The 16591-nt window shown below is 40.8% G+C and overlaps 1 protein-coding gene across 3 annotated transcripts in view; it reads right to left on the reverse strand.

Annotated features, from left to right (window-relative positions):
* COL14A1 (collagen type XIV alpha 1 chain) overlaps window positions 1–16591 on the reverse strand; it is a 194873-nt gene that overhangs the window by 36130 nt on the left and 142152 nt on the right. For all 3 annotated transcript variants that reach the window (XM_037166708.2, XM_037166707.2, XM_037166709.2), the window contains exons 37-40: window positions 15735–15788; window positions 11722–11817; window positions 10570–10623; window positions 10207–10260 (exon numbers count right to left, since the gene is read on the reverse strand). In XM_037166708.2, the coding sequence (XP_037022603.2) occupies window positions 10207–10260; window positions 10570–10623; window positions 11722–11817; window positions 15735–15788 (258 nt within the window). The remainder of the gene's footprint in view (window positions 1–10206; window positions 10261–10569; window positions 10624–11721; window positions 11818–15734; window positions 15789–16591) is intronic.

Here is a 16591-nt window from a genome sequence, read left to right on the forward strand (position 1 = left end):
TGTTGAATGTGTATGTGTATGTTATTGTTATATGTGTTAAAAAAATTTTAACAGCTGGAATGACTCACTCTTATATGGTTATAGATCTTAGTTGTGGATGCTGGTCTTTCCAATGCAGTTAAAAACATGAGAGGGAATCCTCTATCTAAATTTCATAGTAGGCTCATAAAATTTTGTCCAAAACACCACTTGCTACTACACAGAGAAATGGACCATGCATCTTGGGATTTGTCTCCTATTGGAATAATCCATTCCCATTTTGAACCAAGGCAAACCAACCTTTCCCAGCTTCCTCACTGGCATCTTCCAATTTTCTTTCTAATGCATGCCCCACTTTTGCAGTGAGCTCTTCTTCCTACTTATCTTGCTAATGAAAGTCCACCTTCTTAAGGCTACCCATCCAGGTTCATTTTATGCCTTCCTACCTCAAGACATCAGACAGAAGAGAGTAAAGGTGCAGTTGGATAAGAAGAAATGGTATGTGAGTTGGGAGACAGGGTATGAGGGGCGGCATGAAGAGGATACGGATAGAATGTAGGAAAAGCAATGGTCAGCACAACCCTTTTGTCACATACTTGACCTTGAGTACCAGCAAGTCCTAAACCCAGAGGAGGCAGAGGATTCATGGGGTTTTTTGCTGCCTGAGCACATTGTGAGGCTACATTTTCCAGCCTCCTGTTCCAGCAACTATGTTGGAGCCATAGGGCTGAGTTCTGGCCAATGGAAAAGGGCCAGTTCCAGTTCTGGCTCATAAAAATTTCCCATGGGTAATCCTTCACTTTCATTTCTCCTTCTGTAGAGACTTCAGAGGCCACATGTCGAAGATGAGAATGTCCCAAGAGGGAAAGACACTGAGTCCCTAAATGATTATATGGAGCAAGAGACCAGACCTCCCTACTCCTCTACCTACCCCACTGCCAGCAGTGGACGGTGGACAAACAGTAGACTTCATGTTATTGCACTGAACCACTGGAATTGAGGGTGGAGGTTTTAGGGATGTTTGTTATAGTTGCTATTCTATACTAGTACACAAGCTAGTGTTATCATTGTTGTCATTTACTACTGTTTCTTTCACTGTAGTTAGTCAAAATAGTAAGTCAGAAAGCTGCAGTAATAAACTCTGATACAGATGAAATCATACACACACACACACACACACACACACACATACACACACACACCCCTCCTTGGATCTGCTAACTAGACAACAAAAATTAATATTGATACAGGTTGAAATAAACAATCTTACATGGAGTTAAATATACCACATCCAGAAAGAAAGGCATAAAAAAATTAGAACATGTGAGAGATGAGCAGAACTTAACCTTACCCAGTCCAACTCCCTCCTAGGTGAGAAAACTTGGGACAAAGAGAGCTTAGGAGATCTGATCATTTTTTAAAAAAAGGATTTTTAAAAAATGTACTCTAATTTCCTAGGTAAAGTTCACATTAGAAAAGATAGACTCTGAGCACATATGCCATAATTTGAAAACACATTTTTAAAAGGACTGCTTTTGCTTCCTGCCTTAACACTCATCCAACTCTGGCTGGTGAACACACATGTAGCCATGTGCAAGCCTGCACCTGACACATGTGATATGTGATACATGGCCAGCATACCACCCCAGGTCAAATCCATGACTTCACTGAGGGAGGCCAGCCACAGCCTGTTTTCTCGAAACCAAGGGAGACTGGTGGAAAATAGCACATCTGCCCCCCTCTTCCAATCATGGGGAAGGAGTTTACAAAGCAAGTGCGCTCGCCAGCGGTGGGGCCTTGGAGATGCTCATGAGCAGTTCTGAAGTCACGTGGTTTACAGACAGCACGTGCGTGTGTGTTGTCTGGAAGGGAAGCAGCAGAAGTAGTGTCCTACAAAGGAGCTGACTGGGCAGAGGGGCTCGTGCTCCAGTGTGACACAGAGAGGAGGCCCGGTGACAGGTCTGCTCCCTCCATTCTCCTACCTACACAGCGTCCTCCGAAGCTGAGGATCTTAAGATTAATACCATTTTAGAGGCATAATCAAAGTCATTCCTCTGTCCCCTAAATTCTTCTTAACCCTAGAAAATTAAAAAAGTTCACATGTTATCATGTAAATAATTTTACTTTTCAACTTTTGAATCACACTAGTCCATTTACCTTTGAAAGAGGTTTCCTTGTAAGCTTCCCATCTGTCACATTATTAAAGAATATTTGCAGAGCAACTAGGTGCCAGGCACGCCTTAGGTTTGGTGTAGCACCGATGAACAAGAGCGTCTCTTTCACAGGAGCTTACGATGTTGAGAAAAGGTAATGATGGGGAAACAAATGGCAATGGACTACGATGATGGAACCAGAAAGTTACACGGGAAGAGCATCTAATCCAGGCGTGGGATCCGATGATAGGAGAGGTGGCATTTAAGTCAAGAGACCGGGACAGCTGGCCACTGCATTAACCTCCCGGCCCGAGCCCCCCCCCCCATCCCTGTTATGGCCCATCCTGAAAGCCAGTCAGTACGAGGCCAGGCTCAGGTTCATTGTCCCACCTCTTCCTCTCGGGGTGAGCAACCACAGCAGCAGTTTTTTATACCAAAGCAATAAACTGGGTGAAAAGTAACGTGTTGTAAAATGTCTACAGCATACAGGGCAAAATAGCAGGCACATTCCAGCTTTGTGATTCAGTTTAAGGTAAAGCTCACTGAATGGTCTTCAACCCTACAAACTAAAAACTTGATTGCATTTCCCAAAACATTTCTATATCTATAAATTGTCCATTTTATATCAGGAAGTCAATCTGAGAAGTCGTGTTTGTGGATTAATCACTCTCATAAAAAAGCAGAAACCCTTAATAAAGCAATGAAGAATGGATATCAGGGAATAGAAGATTGAATGATAAGCATAATGTGAGTGTTTACTTAAGCCGACAAATAGGTTTTTGAAAGTGCATGAGCCACTCACAAACAGGGATGTTTTATAACATGAATAGCTCTGGGCATTTTTTCTTTTTGAGGATTCCCATCTCAAAATATTAATAGACACCCACAACCCACATAAAAAGTAATTTTTGCTATAAAAACTTGAAAGGATTTTTATAATTTGTGTTTGAAAAATTTTGGCTGTGACCAACTCATTAAGTTATGGTTGGCGATAATTCACCAGCAAAAGGGAATCTAACCTAAAATTTGTTTTCAAAATCACTAATTATCAAACGAATACTAAATTTAACTATGGCTGAAATTGGCGAAGCATACTGTTTTATAGACATTTAATTAAACATTTATAAATTCTTATTTTTCAGTTTTCTTTTCTATACTTTAGAGCAAATATACATACTTCTCCTGGTCGTAAACACATTTTTGCAGGCTCTTAGAAGTTTCTAGTTTCTAGGTAGCATGCCTATAGGGTCCGAAGGACACCATCAACATGCCCACAAATAGTTCTGTACCTGAAATGAAAGTCAGAAGGCGGAATATTTATGATTACGTAGCTACTAGAAAGATCGCTCAGCCCTAGGGACTTATTCACCAGCCATCTCTTCTTCAAAATGTACAATGCCAGGCCCCGGAAACTAACTTGAAGATCCTGGAATGCCAATTGTTAAGGTCCTTTGCATGATGCTACACTCTAGGTGGAGTGGGGTCTGTGAGCAGCTGGTACCAGATGAGTTTGTTGAAACCAAACTCAAGCAGAGAGGGCTACAGAAATCTGGGTAGAAAGTCCTGACGCACTCTTTCCACCCCGTGGCATGGCTCTGGACTGCCGTGAGCGACAGTGGAGAGACAGTGTGGCAGTCAGCCAGGAGAAATAAGGCTGCTACTTGCAGCAAAGGATTAACACCAACCACCAGGTTAAGAGGCCAGGTAGCAAAAAGCCACAGACTCTGTAAACACTGGTCTAGCTAGAGATCCAAGCTCAATCCTTATGTGTGATACTGTGTTGAGTCTTTGGGTAGCTTTCAGTGATACACACACAAATACACAAATTTATGTACGTGTGTGAATATGTATATATTATATACATATACTTACATATTGTATATGTATTCTACAGACATAATATACTGCCATTAATATATATGTGTTTATATAGTACATATATTATTTAAATATGTGTATGTGCATATAAATGTATGTATTTTTAGTAACCTGAAAAGGATGGCTTCAGTGACTTAAAACAAAAAACACCAGCAATGTTCTACTTAAGAAATCACTTTAACATATAATAGGCCTAACACAATATAGTATCCAGCGATCCCCACACCTAGCTGATTATCAGAATTATTAAGCTTTTTAAAACTGTACACTCCTAGGTCATGCCTAAGACCTTTTGTTTCTGAATCTCTGAGGTTGAAGCCCAGGAATCGATATTTAAAAACACAAGCAAACAAAGCAAAACACAAAATAGCAACCTGATCACTTACACTGTGAACCTACCAGTTTACAAACATAAAAGTGTCTGGCCTGACCCTGGAGGACAGCATTAGAACCAGACCACAGAGCAGATATTATTCGTATCTTGTGCCCCAATGGAAGCACCTTTACAGGCTGTAACGACACAAAACTGACTTCCTAAGTCACGGTTCTGTCCTCAGATGTGGCCAGATGTGCCAATGCCCAAGCACAGTATCAAAATAATTGAAGAAATATATTCTTAGGTGTGAAATGTTAACTTCTACATCACCAAGAAAGCAACCCACACTGGGTCCCCACTGCCCCAAAAGGCTAAGTGAGGAATCTTTAGTGATGGAGTGCCATACGATCTCACCGTTAACAGGAAGCTAAACAACAAAACAAAGAAGCAAGCAAAATATAACCAAAGTCACTGAAATAGACAACAGGCTGACAGGGACCAGAGGGGAGAGGGGAAGGAATTTCAGGGGAAAAGAGGAAGGATTCACAGGAACAAGTATAAAGGACACATGGACAAAAACTAAGGGGGGTGGAAATGGGAGGGAGGTGGGGAGCACTGGGGTGGGGGCGGGCTGGGATGGGAGTAAAAGACAGAAAACTGTACTTGAACAACAACTAAAATAAATTTTAAAAAGAAAGGAATAAAATATTTCATCATTGAAAAAATAAATATCTTCATGGAAGATTTCTCGACATTAACAAACTCTCCCAGTGATCTTCGCTAGCATGACTTCGTGGAAAGAAATCATACCATGTTGGAGCCAAGGAGATGGATTCTAATCCTGACTCTAAAGCTTATTAGCTGTGTGGCATTGTTCAAATACTTCCGCTTTCTGGGCTCCTGATTTTTTGTCTGTAAAATGTGGTAACAGTGCCTAGCACTTGAGGTTATTCTGAGGACTAGAGAACATAACATTTGTAAAACACCTGCACTTAGTCAGTGATGAATAATAGCGGCTGCTATTTTTATACAAATAATCTGCCAAATCCAGATTGCATTTGTTATCACCACTGTGGCTGACTGTGAGAACGTTCTCCTGTGGTTTTGTAAAATCCCATCTACAGCCACAAAACAGAAAATCAAATCATTTTCTCCACCAGCTTTGCAATGGTATGTTACATTTCCTCTTCTGAAGGAGGGAAATACTCTAGGGGGTGATTAGGAAGCTTAGTATTTAACAAAATATTCTTTAGATGACTCTCTCATCACTGTTTAACGTTTATGGTAGGAATTAAATCCAGACAGTTGACTCAAGTTCAATTTCTCAAGTACATTACAAATCCAACTCACTTTGATGAAATGGAGCATTCATCACAAATATGGCCTTTTGTATACATCAAACCCACATAAAAAAAGAGTACGTTCCAAGTGTCTTTTCAATATGGAATCCTAGAAAATTAAACACCAACAATAAACTACTTGCTTTTCCTTTAGACTTTTTATAGTTCTTTAAAATCTTCTAAAGAGCTATTAAATATGTGAAGTCATGATATTATAAAATATTATCCTGCCCTAACTCATTAGGTTTACATTGAAAAGAGTTAGTACTAACGTCGGCTAAAATTGAAATTTTGTATAGAAATTCTTTAAATGAATGAATCCCCACAATGGCTCCATGGAGTCAAATATTATTTTTTCCACTTCACAGATGAGAATATGAAGTAACTGGCTCAAGGTCATACAGTTAGGGTTCAAGTTCAAACTCAGTTCTGGCCAACAGTCCAGGTCTACAGTATTCACCACTGGGCCATCCTGCTTCTCATAACTTCACAAATTTTGCAAAACTCTTATGTAGAAGGATTTTTTTCATCTTGTATAGATTAGAAAGAAAGGCTGTAGCTATGGCAAAGGCGTGAAGATATGGGGAGCAGTAACCTGCGGGAAAGGAAGCAATTTAAATGGCTTGCTTGGAATTTAAAAACAAATACCCTCTGCACCCCAGAGGGATTAGTATGGTCTGGGTACGGTACATGATACATCTCCTTCTCATTTTTCTTTCTCGTCTCTGACTTTTTATGTAACCATGTTAAGAAGTGAAAATGAAAAAGATTTTTTAAAGTTTCTGTTGGGAGTGCCTGACAGAAAGCTGGTGGTCTTGGGTGTAGTGAGCCTCAGAAGTAGAAAAGAGGTTGTTCTTTTCTGCCTTTTTCAATGCTTCCTCTCACTTAGGCTCCTCACCCCTGTTCATGCCTGTCCTTCCCGAGTTTCTCTGAGGATCACCAGGATGTCTAGGGGCAAGGCTGAGAAATCCAGCTCAAATTGCAGAGATCCCCCTTTGGAAAAGCAAGAACAAGCTACGAAGATTAGAGAAATAGTCTCCTGTTTAAGGAGGAGTTGTTTCACATTCTCCTTTTTATTCTTTGTTAAGCTCTCCCTCCTTCCAGGCTAAATTAAGGAACAACATTGGCACCAATTCCAGGAGAGATAGTCAAAGTGACAGTGCTAGCTTTGGGCTGTGAGTTCTTACATCTCAATATGAGAAGACAAACACTTAAAAGAAGGAAGAACGTGCAGTAGGAATCACCCCCCCACCCCCACAGCACCCCTAGCTCACTGACCCCCTGAGGCTCTCGAAGGAGCTGGAAGCACTGACTGGACAGCATCACACACATTTATTCCAGCTTCCTCCTTCCACACCTACCATAGGCTTTGCTCATTCAAGATCAGAGAATGAAGGTGCGATAACTGCAAGTCATTCAAGAGCTGAGAGCGATGAGAAAAGTATCTCTGCTTCCTGCGTCCCTGGACACCCAAGCCTAACTGGGCAGTCTCCTGGAAGTGGCTTCCCAGGCATTTCAGCAGTAAGTTTGCTCTGTCGGTTCTGTGCCGTGGTTGTTCTTGTTGCTATTATCCCTGTTATTTTCTGATTGCAGGTTTGCCTTTTAGGATGGCCCAAGGAAGAGCAGGAGTAATCCTGAAGGTTTGTCCTTAACACTCTGTGAAGGACTCTCGTCTCCTCCTGCCTAAGCACAGAGAGCTGGACACTTCCTGCCCTAAAGTGAAGGTGCTCCATACCCTAGATCTGTCCCTACAGCATGGCATGTGGTCCTGGGCTCCTACTTCGCAATCCTGCTAAATTGCAATCTAATTGTTCTAAACCTTTCACTTTCCTTAAGCCCCGAGATATCCGACCAAACAGATCCGAGCCACCTAAATAATTCTGTTTTAACCCACCTCTGTTCCCTTTTGACTATTTTCCCACTTGTTTGCCTGGCCCGTGGAAGGGTCACACCTTGGACACCACTCCATCCTTCCATCTCCTCCAGGTCTACACAGAGTGCCTCCTTTGGATATTGAAAGCCTCTCCTCTTCTGGATCCTTCCCCTCTGAAGGCCGAAAAGGACACGGCTCTGTGGGTTGAGCATAGTCTATGGTACATGACACAGTCGTATCTGAGTACTTATTGGGTTCAGAACCTGTCAAACCCTGTACTCATCACATTTTGATGAGAAAAAATGTTTCAGCCCTCAGCACGTGTTCAGGATCGTGGCACTTGCTAGAACTTCCGTGAGTCATGACACCGCCCCACAAGAGAAAACACTTCATCACTCATCGCTTGCTCGTGGTATTCATCAGTTTTGGCACTTGTCAAAAATTTCGGAATGAGTACTGAGGTACCACTGTTATGTGCTCAATTAATATTTTCTCAAACAAGATATTAGATATTAAATTATATATACATAATTCTTTCCTCAAGCATGGCAGCCACATTATACAATTCCAGGGGACACCATTGTATTTTGTCCTCTGTGAATGGCACCCCCTAGAGTTGTGCGCTGGAAGAGTATTGCCCTCAAATACCTTTTCTAAAACAACTGTCACAGGATTCTCATGCTATTTTTTTAAATGGCCATACAAAGAATGGGTATCCTCTGAAAACCAGTTTTAAAAAGCAAGTCCATTCCCATCTAAGAATTTGACACAATGGGAATACTGTGGACATACTCTGAAAGTTTTCCCTCCAAGCTGAGGGAGAGAGGAAAATAAAATTCACATACAGATATCTTATCACTTAATTACAGCTCCAAGACTTTTCATCTTATAAAAGAAAACATGTTGGGAGGAATAGCAAAATATTTACAAAAAGTCTCTGTTAGTATATTGGTTATTTAAAAAAAAATATTCCAAAACCAAATGATCCCAACACTAATTCAATATGTTTGAGTTAGGAGTTCTTTGCCAACACCGGACCTCAGGCATAGATAAATCATGTTGATTCCCTCAACCAAATCAGTAGAACTGCCATTTTCAGAGTGTCAGGAATCACGAAAGAATCTAGGTGTGTAACCACACAGGATCTTAGCCTAAGCCCTTTGCCAAAATATATAAATATTTCTAGATACTCCTTCCACATGTACAAGAAACCTACATAAATCTGACTTTCAGAGAACGCCTCCTTTAAATACCGTCACCTGGCCATGCTTTGCAGACCACCTGATAGACAGAGACTAAACCTAAACTGAGTTTTTCAGCAAATGAAAGTTTGGGCAGGGGGGAGAGGACATGGAAAAACACTGAAGGTCCCACACCTAGCTTTTTATAGAAAAAAACAATCCCCTTATTCTTGAGCAGTCTAAGTACCCTGAGCTAAGGGCAGGCCTTGTTTGAGCAGAGAAGGAAGTCTTCCAGCCAATTGTTTTTTAACCTAATGGCTAAGTTAAACCAAGATACCGACTGAATGCCAAATATGCCATCCTTTACTGGATTGGATCTCAGTGGCTGCCACTCCATATAATTCAGGCTTGACAGAAACTGGAGCTGCCTACATGTCTAAATCAGTGACAGTTTAAGGAAGATCAGTCTCTCTCTCCCTTGCTGAAAATTCAGACTTTTTATTGCCCTCGTGCTATAGTCAAAACCCATAGTCCGAAAAAAAAGGTGATATAAGTAAATATGTTTACCTCTCTAGCTTCATTTCTTGACAATCTCCCATTTTTTAGTGTACACACACACACACACACACACACACACTCACTCACTCACTTTGCACTGTAATCTCCAGCCATACTGAACTGTATGCAATATTGGAAATGCCCACCTTTGGTTCATTTCTTGTCCTCTGTATGAGCCCTTTTCTCTGCTCACTCTAGCTTTCTTTCCTTGTGTACCTCACTAGTTTCTATCTCTTAGTTAATACTCAGTCTCCTCTAGTAAGCTTTTCCTGAGTCTGCATTCCTCCAGGTCTGCACTACTTAACTACTCTTTGTGTTCCCATGGGGTTCTGCAGGCATTGTTATAGCTCCTTATTTGGTTATAGCTCCTCCCATTAAGCTACAATGTCTTTGAGGATAAGAACCTCAAACCTGGCTCAGTGAAGATGTTGACTCAACAGACTAAATATTATCTCATCCCTCTCCTAACCAGCCTTATAATTTCTCTGACTGCCATTCACTTCAATAAGTTACAAAATAATTGACATGTATTCAATAAAAGGAGAGTACTGCAGATTGTCATAAATATTTAAATATCGGTTCATGTGGTTCATGATTTCCTTTAGGTTTGTTTTTGAGAATTAGGAAAAAATGGAAAATCTGCTCAATCAATACCCATAATTCGAACTGTATTCAGGTTATGGGAATGTTCAGAAAGAGGTGTTGTTAACTGGGGAAAGTTTGGTGCAAGTTCCCAGGTTTCAATGAAAGTTAACAAACACAGAAGATGTCGTGAAGGGAAATGGGTGCAGCATAGATAGACTGTACCCGTGGGGGCGGCAGAAGCAAAGAAAAACACACCTGGTTTGACTGACAAACCTGACAGAAGCAAAATGTGACTCGGTGAGGAATCTGCTGTGCTAACGGCCAACCCTGGGTGAGTCCTTACCCTCTGGCCTGGAGAGCCATCACGTCCCGGTGAACCGACACCTCCTGGGAAGCCCTAGGTGGGGCGAGGACAAGGTAAGAGTCAAGAGTCATGAAAGTGAGTTACCTTCTCACCCAGGTTGCCCGAGGCCTCTGTGACGGAGAATTCAGAACCCACATGACATTCACAAGAGTGGAATGTCCCCACCAGAGCTCACCCTGAAACCATGAGTATGACCCGTAGAGGTGGAATATGATAAATGATACAGACTAAGCATCTTTATTACAACTACTGTCTTTTTTCTACCCCTCTTAACAAAGCTCTAGGCTAGAGCTGACAGCAATAAACTAAAACACAAAACAAAACATAAAACAGAAATGGTACCTGCGGACCAGGTGAGCCAGTCTCTCCCTTCTCTCCTTTTTCGCCCGGCATTCCCTGAATATACAAAGGTACACGGGGTCAGGTTCACACAGCTGAATGCTTGGTCTGAATTCTTTTTCTCCATGGACTGTCCTAACATTTTCAAGATGAAATTACTTTCATGTGAACATCCAAATACAGCATATTTCACTTTTCACATACACTATACTACTAGCGTAAACATTCCCAGTACACTGAACGTTTATATACCATAATAGTTTAAACACAGAACATACAGTCTGATATGGCTAAGCCCATTACCGTAAATACATGGAGGGGAGTCTTGAACATTTCAACATTGTTTATAGTTTAGATTTAAGAACCATTTATCCATATAGATTTTTGTTTTGCTTTGGCTAGAAATTAAAATAATGGAAAAGCAAACACAGAAGTTAGCGCGTAGTGAGACCTCAACAAATCCTTGTGATCAGTACTAGTAACTGCACACACTGATGCTTTCTAAGGTGTGAAAATAACTCTGGGAAAGAGAAGTTGGAGAGACAGCATATGCACAGAATGGCTGCTGAAAATGGCTTCAAAGGATCCGTTTGCCTCCAATATGAATTACAAAGATTGGTTTTATTCTGTAAATCTAGACCTCTAGGGTAAAGTTAAGAAAATCAGAGGGTGAAATTCAATTTGTTTTCAAGGCTTTAAAACAGCTTTTGAAAAGAAATGAGGCTGTAAGAAGCACACTGTTTATAATCCGAAGCCCATACTTAGTGTGCTGCACTTTGATGCTCTGTGAGGTAAAGACGGTAGATAAAAGACTCATTAATCTGTGTCCGCTACAAATACATAATGGATAACTTAAATTTGTGTAGTGTTCGTTAATGGTAAGGACTTAGTCGAACACTATTGGGCAGACCAATTGCTCATGGATAAACTTACTCCCTAGCCTTGTATGTGTTTGTAAAAGATCCGGCCATTGAACAATAAAACTAGCTAATGAATGAACTCTCAATCCTTACTTTTATGTCTCAGTTCTTATTTGTAGGAGTTGATAGGGACTGAGGCTCATTATTAAGGCATAAAAGACAAAAATTCATTTTTTATAACTCATGGAGAAATAATGATAATAAAAACCTATCTGAATGTTTACACACAACTCACAGGCATTCCTTGAATAGACAGACCGCTTGGCCCTTGTGGTCCAGGGGGACCCTGAGGTCCAGGAGGGCCAGTTTCACCCCGAGGCCCTTCTGGTCCCTGTAAGGCAAGAGAGGAAAGTCATCCCAGAGCTAAGCGAGACCCTCTGACACCCAGGAGATATCTCTGCTTAGCACACTTATAATGTATTTCCTTAAATAATTTTCCCTAAGACGTGAAATATTCATGGGATACCAAGACACCAAACCTCAAATGATTCACCTCCCAGGCGAAATGTCATCAGTCAACCAAAAGAGTAAACACACAAGAGTTGCTGCAACTTTATATTTTTTTGCTTCCATAAATAAGAACTCTATGCCAATTATGTGAGTTCCTAGACCTCCCACATGCCATAACAAATCCAAAAGATATAAATGCTTCAAGACCACCCTCCTGGCCTGTAAAGATTTATACAACCCATCTGAACTATACTCTCTGCAGTTCAATTGCCTGCTGTCAATTACCTACCACAGGCCATTCATCTGCATTTATTGAAGACCTTACACCTACCCTCTGTTTTCATCCTAATCTTGCCACCTCCTTTATGCCACTTCAGTGGTCATCGAATGGCCTTCCTTAACCTGAACATTATTTAAGTTCCTCTCTTCTTATAATCAGACTTTCTTCTCACTTTAGCAACTCTTACTTCTATAGTTTGGAAGTAAGTGTATTGTGGTTTGGCTGGAACGACACAGTGTGGTAATCTTAGACCCAGAAAATCTACTTCTCCTCAACCTCAACTCCTTCCCCTTCTTTCATTCTGTGACTCCAGTGAAAGCCAATCTTTTATAAATTAAGACTTCCAGAACCTGGGTATCGTCTTAAATGTGAGACTCACAAATCCATTACTAGGGACAGGCAATACAGAAGAAAAAGCAAAATGGTGTAAGCGGGTGTTAAATAGTAAGTGTCACCTGAGACATTGTAAGTTTTAGGTGTATGAGGCAAACCGTGTGGAAATGTCTAGTTGTTCGGGAGTCAACAGGAGTCTGAGCTGAGATGGATTTTGGGGTGGTTGAAGATGTATTTATGGGTGAGACTATTAATGAGATTGTATATAGAATGAAAGAGGAAATAGATAAAGATTGGATGACCATCAGGTAGAAGGGAGAAGAAAAGAAGCCTGGGAAAGAGTCTGAAATGAAAAGACCCTAAACAGTAGGAAAAAAAATGAAAGTGGAGAGCTGGAGCGGTATGGGAAAGGCCAAAAGAGGAGGAAATTTCCAATAGAGAGCTGACAATCGGGTCAAAGGCCATAGAGATCTCAAGTAAGGCAGGAATTAACCACAGGCCATTAGAGCCCGCCCAGAGGCATGGAAATCGTCTGTTGGTTAAGAACAAGTCGGGTTGTATATAAATGGACTTTTACACTAAGTGTTCCTGTGTTTTTTGCTTCTTTCATGTGGCAGAGTACTTTGAGGTTCATTCGCAGAGTGACATGTTTCAGCAGTGTGTTCCTTTTGATTGCGGAGTAGTATTCCATTACATGGATAGACAGAAAATTGTTCAGTTTCCTATTGAGAGACATTTGGATTGTTTCCAATTTTTGCAGCTGGAAAACTGGATAAAGGTTTTTATCCAAAACTGGATATGTGAATATTTACATACCCCCCCAAAATTATTTTTGAGGTTAGGATGTAGAAGCACTGAAGGAAAACTGTTTTTATAAGAAACACTGAGAGCTTGTTTGGAGGTTGCAGCAGGGGAGTGCAGCTGCTCATATACCCTACTCATAAACCGGTCCTCCCCTCTAGCTGGGAAGGTCGTCCTCTTCAACCAAGTGTGCAGCGTCGGGAGGCAGGCCCGTGGATTGGTGAGGGAGGAAGGGGACGCCTGCCTAGCCAACCAGATCAGCTGGCTCAACCCTGGTGATCAATTGGGTGACAGATGTCACAGCCAGATTGACCTCACATCTGTGACCAGAGGGTGGGGCGAGGGAGATGATGGGGGAAAGAAGAGGAAGAAGGGTCAAGTGAAGGAACACGTATAAAGGACCCATGGACAAAGACAACAGCATGGGGAGGAGGACTGAGTGTGGGAGTGGGGTGGGTAGGGCAGGGGAGAGCAATGGGGGAAATGAGGACAACTGTAACTGAACAATAAAAAAATGGAAAAGCAAGAAATGTTGAATAAGAGAAAGTGAGAGAGGTAGCTAGATTTTTAAAAATACAATGGAGGTGATTTACAAATATTACTTAATATTTGTAGTCATTTAATAACATATTGTTTATATATTATTTAAGAATTAGGAATGGATTAAAAGGGCATAAAGTAGGTGGTCCACTTTATTCTGTAAAATATGAGATAAAAACGACTAGAAAAGACTAGAGATAGGGCTGCTCTGAGCCACTCAATTATTATTAACTATTTGCTGCAACAGAAAGACAAAGCCAAAAAATAAAAAGTAACATGGAACGTGGGCTTCTGGATGGAAAGCATAATCTCTTCCTACACCTTCCACCTTGGTAGACATACGAGCGTCCTTTCTCCAACAAGACTTTTTCCAAAAACCACTACATACTTGCATCTGTGATCCATCAAAATCATCATACAGAAATACCCACATCGGTAGTGGGCTTCTGGGGATAGAACATTAGAGGAAAGGGGTAAATCTTGAGATCATCAAATATCTATGAATTCCTATTATGTCTGCATCATCAGAACCATCACCCAAGGAGAATGTCAGACCACAGAGTCATAGGGTTAGAGGTGTTCGGAGGACAGAGCAGCACCTACAGGAGCTCATCGGCATTGCCCTGGGGTTAAACCTAGGAAGACCCAGCATATCATTGTTCGAGAAGAAGCTTTCAAACCACGGCCTTCTCGCAGTATATAAGAAACAAAGCCAAGGAAGATACTTCATGTCTGGGTCTGAAAAATGTGTCACAGTTTCAAAAAAGAAAACAAAAGTGGAGATTTCTTCCGGTCCAAGTTTTGAACTGGCTAGTATCTGATTAATTATATTCAGCCTTCTTTTATTTACTACTCCCCTGCCCCCTATTCTCTCCTACCTTGCTTCACTTGTTTCTAATTTTATAGTAAAAAAACCCTGCAATGTTCTCTTCTCCAAGAATAAATACTGTGCAAATTTAATAAGGAACCATACTGAGACAGTAAGTCAAGCAAGATGGGTGGAGAACAGATCATTTGGATTAACACGGTGAAAATGAGACAGGGAGTCAGATTATAAAGGGCCTCCAATCCCATGCCAAGGAAGGTGAATCGTATTCTCAGGGCAAACAGCATATGACAACAGGTTTTAAGAGTGTGATATGTCCTAGTATAACTTTCAAGGAATGGATCTGAGGGAAGATGTGAAAATCAATCTGAAAAAGCATGCCACTGAAGCCAGGAGACCAGTTAGAAGATTTACCAAAAGCCAGAGAGAAGGTGGTGAAGCCTGAACTCAGTTAGTGGCTGGGCTTCTGCCACCCCTCCGGGTGCTTTTGTGCAAAGTAGAAAAATATGCGCCTTGACATAGCTTTGCACAGCTTGGTCCTCTTGGTTGGTGCCTTTGTACAATGCCCAACCTCAACCACCGCACTTGGTGGCCTTGGGCAGTGCAAGCAGAAAATAGAGTTCTGTGTTTGGTTAAGCATAGTGGGAGGAAAGAGGGAGGGATTTCCAAGCTGGGTCCTCCAACCTGGGAGGGACCGCAGCCTACTTGTGTTCAGGGCTGATCTAATAAAGCCAGAAAGAAGAGAACGCACAAGAGAGAGAGGACTACACCTCTCAGAACACCGACACTCTATTTCTGACCCAGAAACCTTTCTTTCCACCAAGTTAGTAAATATTCTGATTGATGAAAAATACATGTCTAAGAATAAGGGGAAGACTTCGACACAACTTTGACAAACATGTAAGGACCTTTAGATTACAAAGAGTAAAAAGTACTGAGCTCCAAAATCGTTACGGTTAGTTACGAGAGGGAGAGGAGAGCGAGAGGGGTATTGATCTGTTGGGACTGAGAACATTACCTTTGGACCCTGTTCGCCTTGCTGGCCCTTTGGTCCTCTGAGTCCTGGACCACCCTGGCAAACAGATGTTAGGTATTAGCACACAGGCACATCTTAAAGCTATTTATTTCACCTATTTTCCTTACCGATGTGGATTATGTAATTCTCATTTTGGGTCAAGGCCAACATACTGTGTAATGATATAGGCTCATCATGAACCTTAGCTGGAAAGTCGCCACCCAGACAGAACCAGCCTTGCTGCTAATGATTTCATAATCTGAGCAAACTTTCTATGCCAAATACTTTTATATTTTAGAAAGTTATGGGATAGTTAAAATTTAGTGATATTAGGATTACTGCTACTAATGGAAGCAAATGATAAAATACACCACTAATCTAAAACTTTATGCCTTATACCACAACTTTGAGATTAAATTATTTATTTAAGTTTTAAAAAGCATGTAAGAATAATAAGAACTCTGTATTTACACTGTAAAAAGCTTACTTAATTACTTTTTCTGTAACTTCAGTTGTTTGCATTCCCCATAAAGGTTTTTGTCATATTTATGTACCACATGCAGTTATTTAATAACATTTTTTCTTATGTAGGTACATGGACACACATAAAATAAATACATATGTATGCATATCTTTGCAAAAATATATCCTTGTATATATGCAGGTAAATACATGTGTGCATATATAACCTTTGAATATTTCTAATTGAGTCTCTATTTCACTTAAATCAGTTTTAAAAGCAAATAATCCAGCACTACAGTGGAAAAAATATTACTTGCTAAGAATAGAAGGAAACCTTAAAGATATAATATACATGATGTTATTCAATTTAGCTAAATTGTGTTCCTATTGAAGGCTTT

This window comes from Artibeus jamaicensis, unplaced genomic scaffold, assembly GCF_021234435.1.
Source record: "Artibeus jamaicensis isolate MK-2021 breed Jamaican fruit bat unplaced genomic scaffold, CSHL_Jam_final scaffold_916, whole genome shotgun sequence".
NCBI classification, from domain to species: Eukaryota; Metazoa; Chordata; class Mammalia; order Chiroptera; family Phyllostomidae; genus Artibeus; species Artibeus jamaicensis.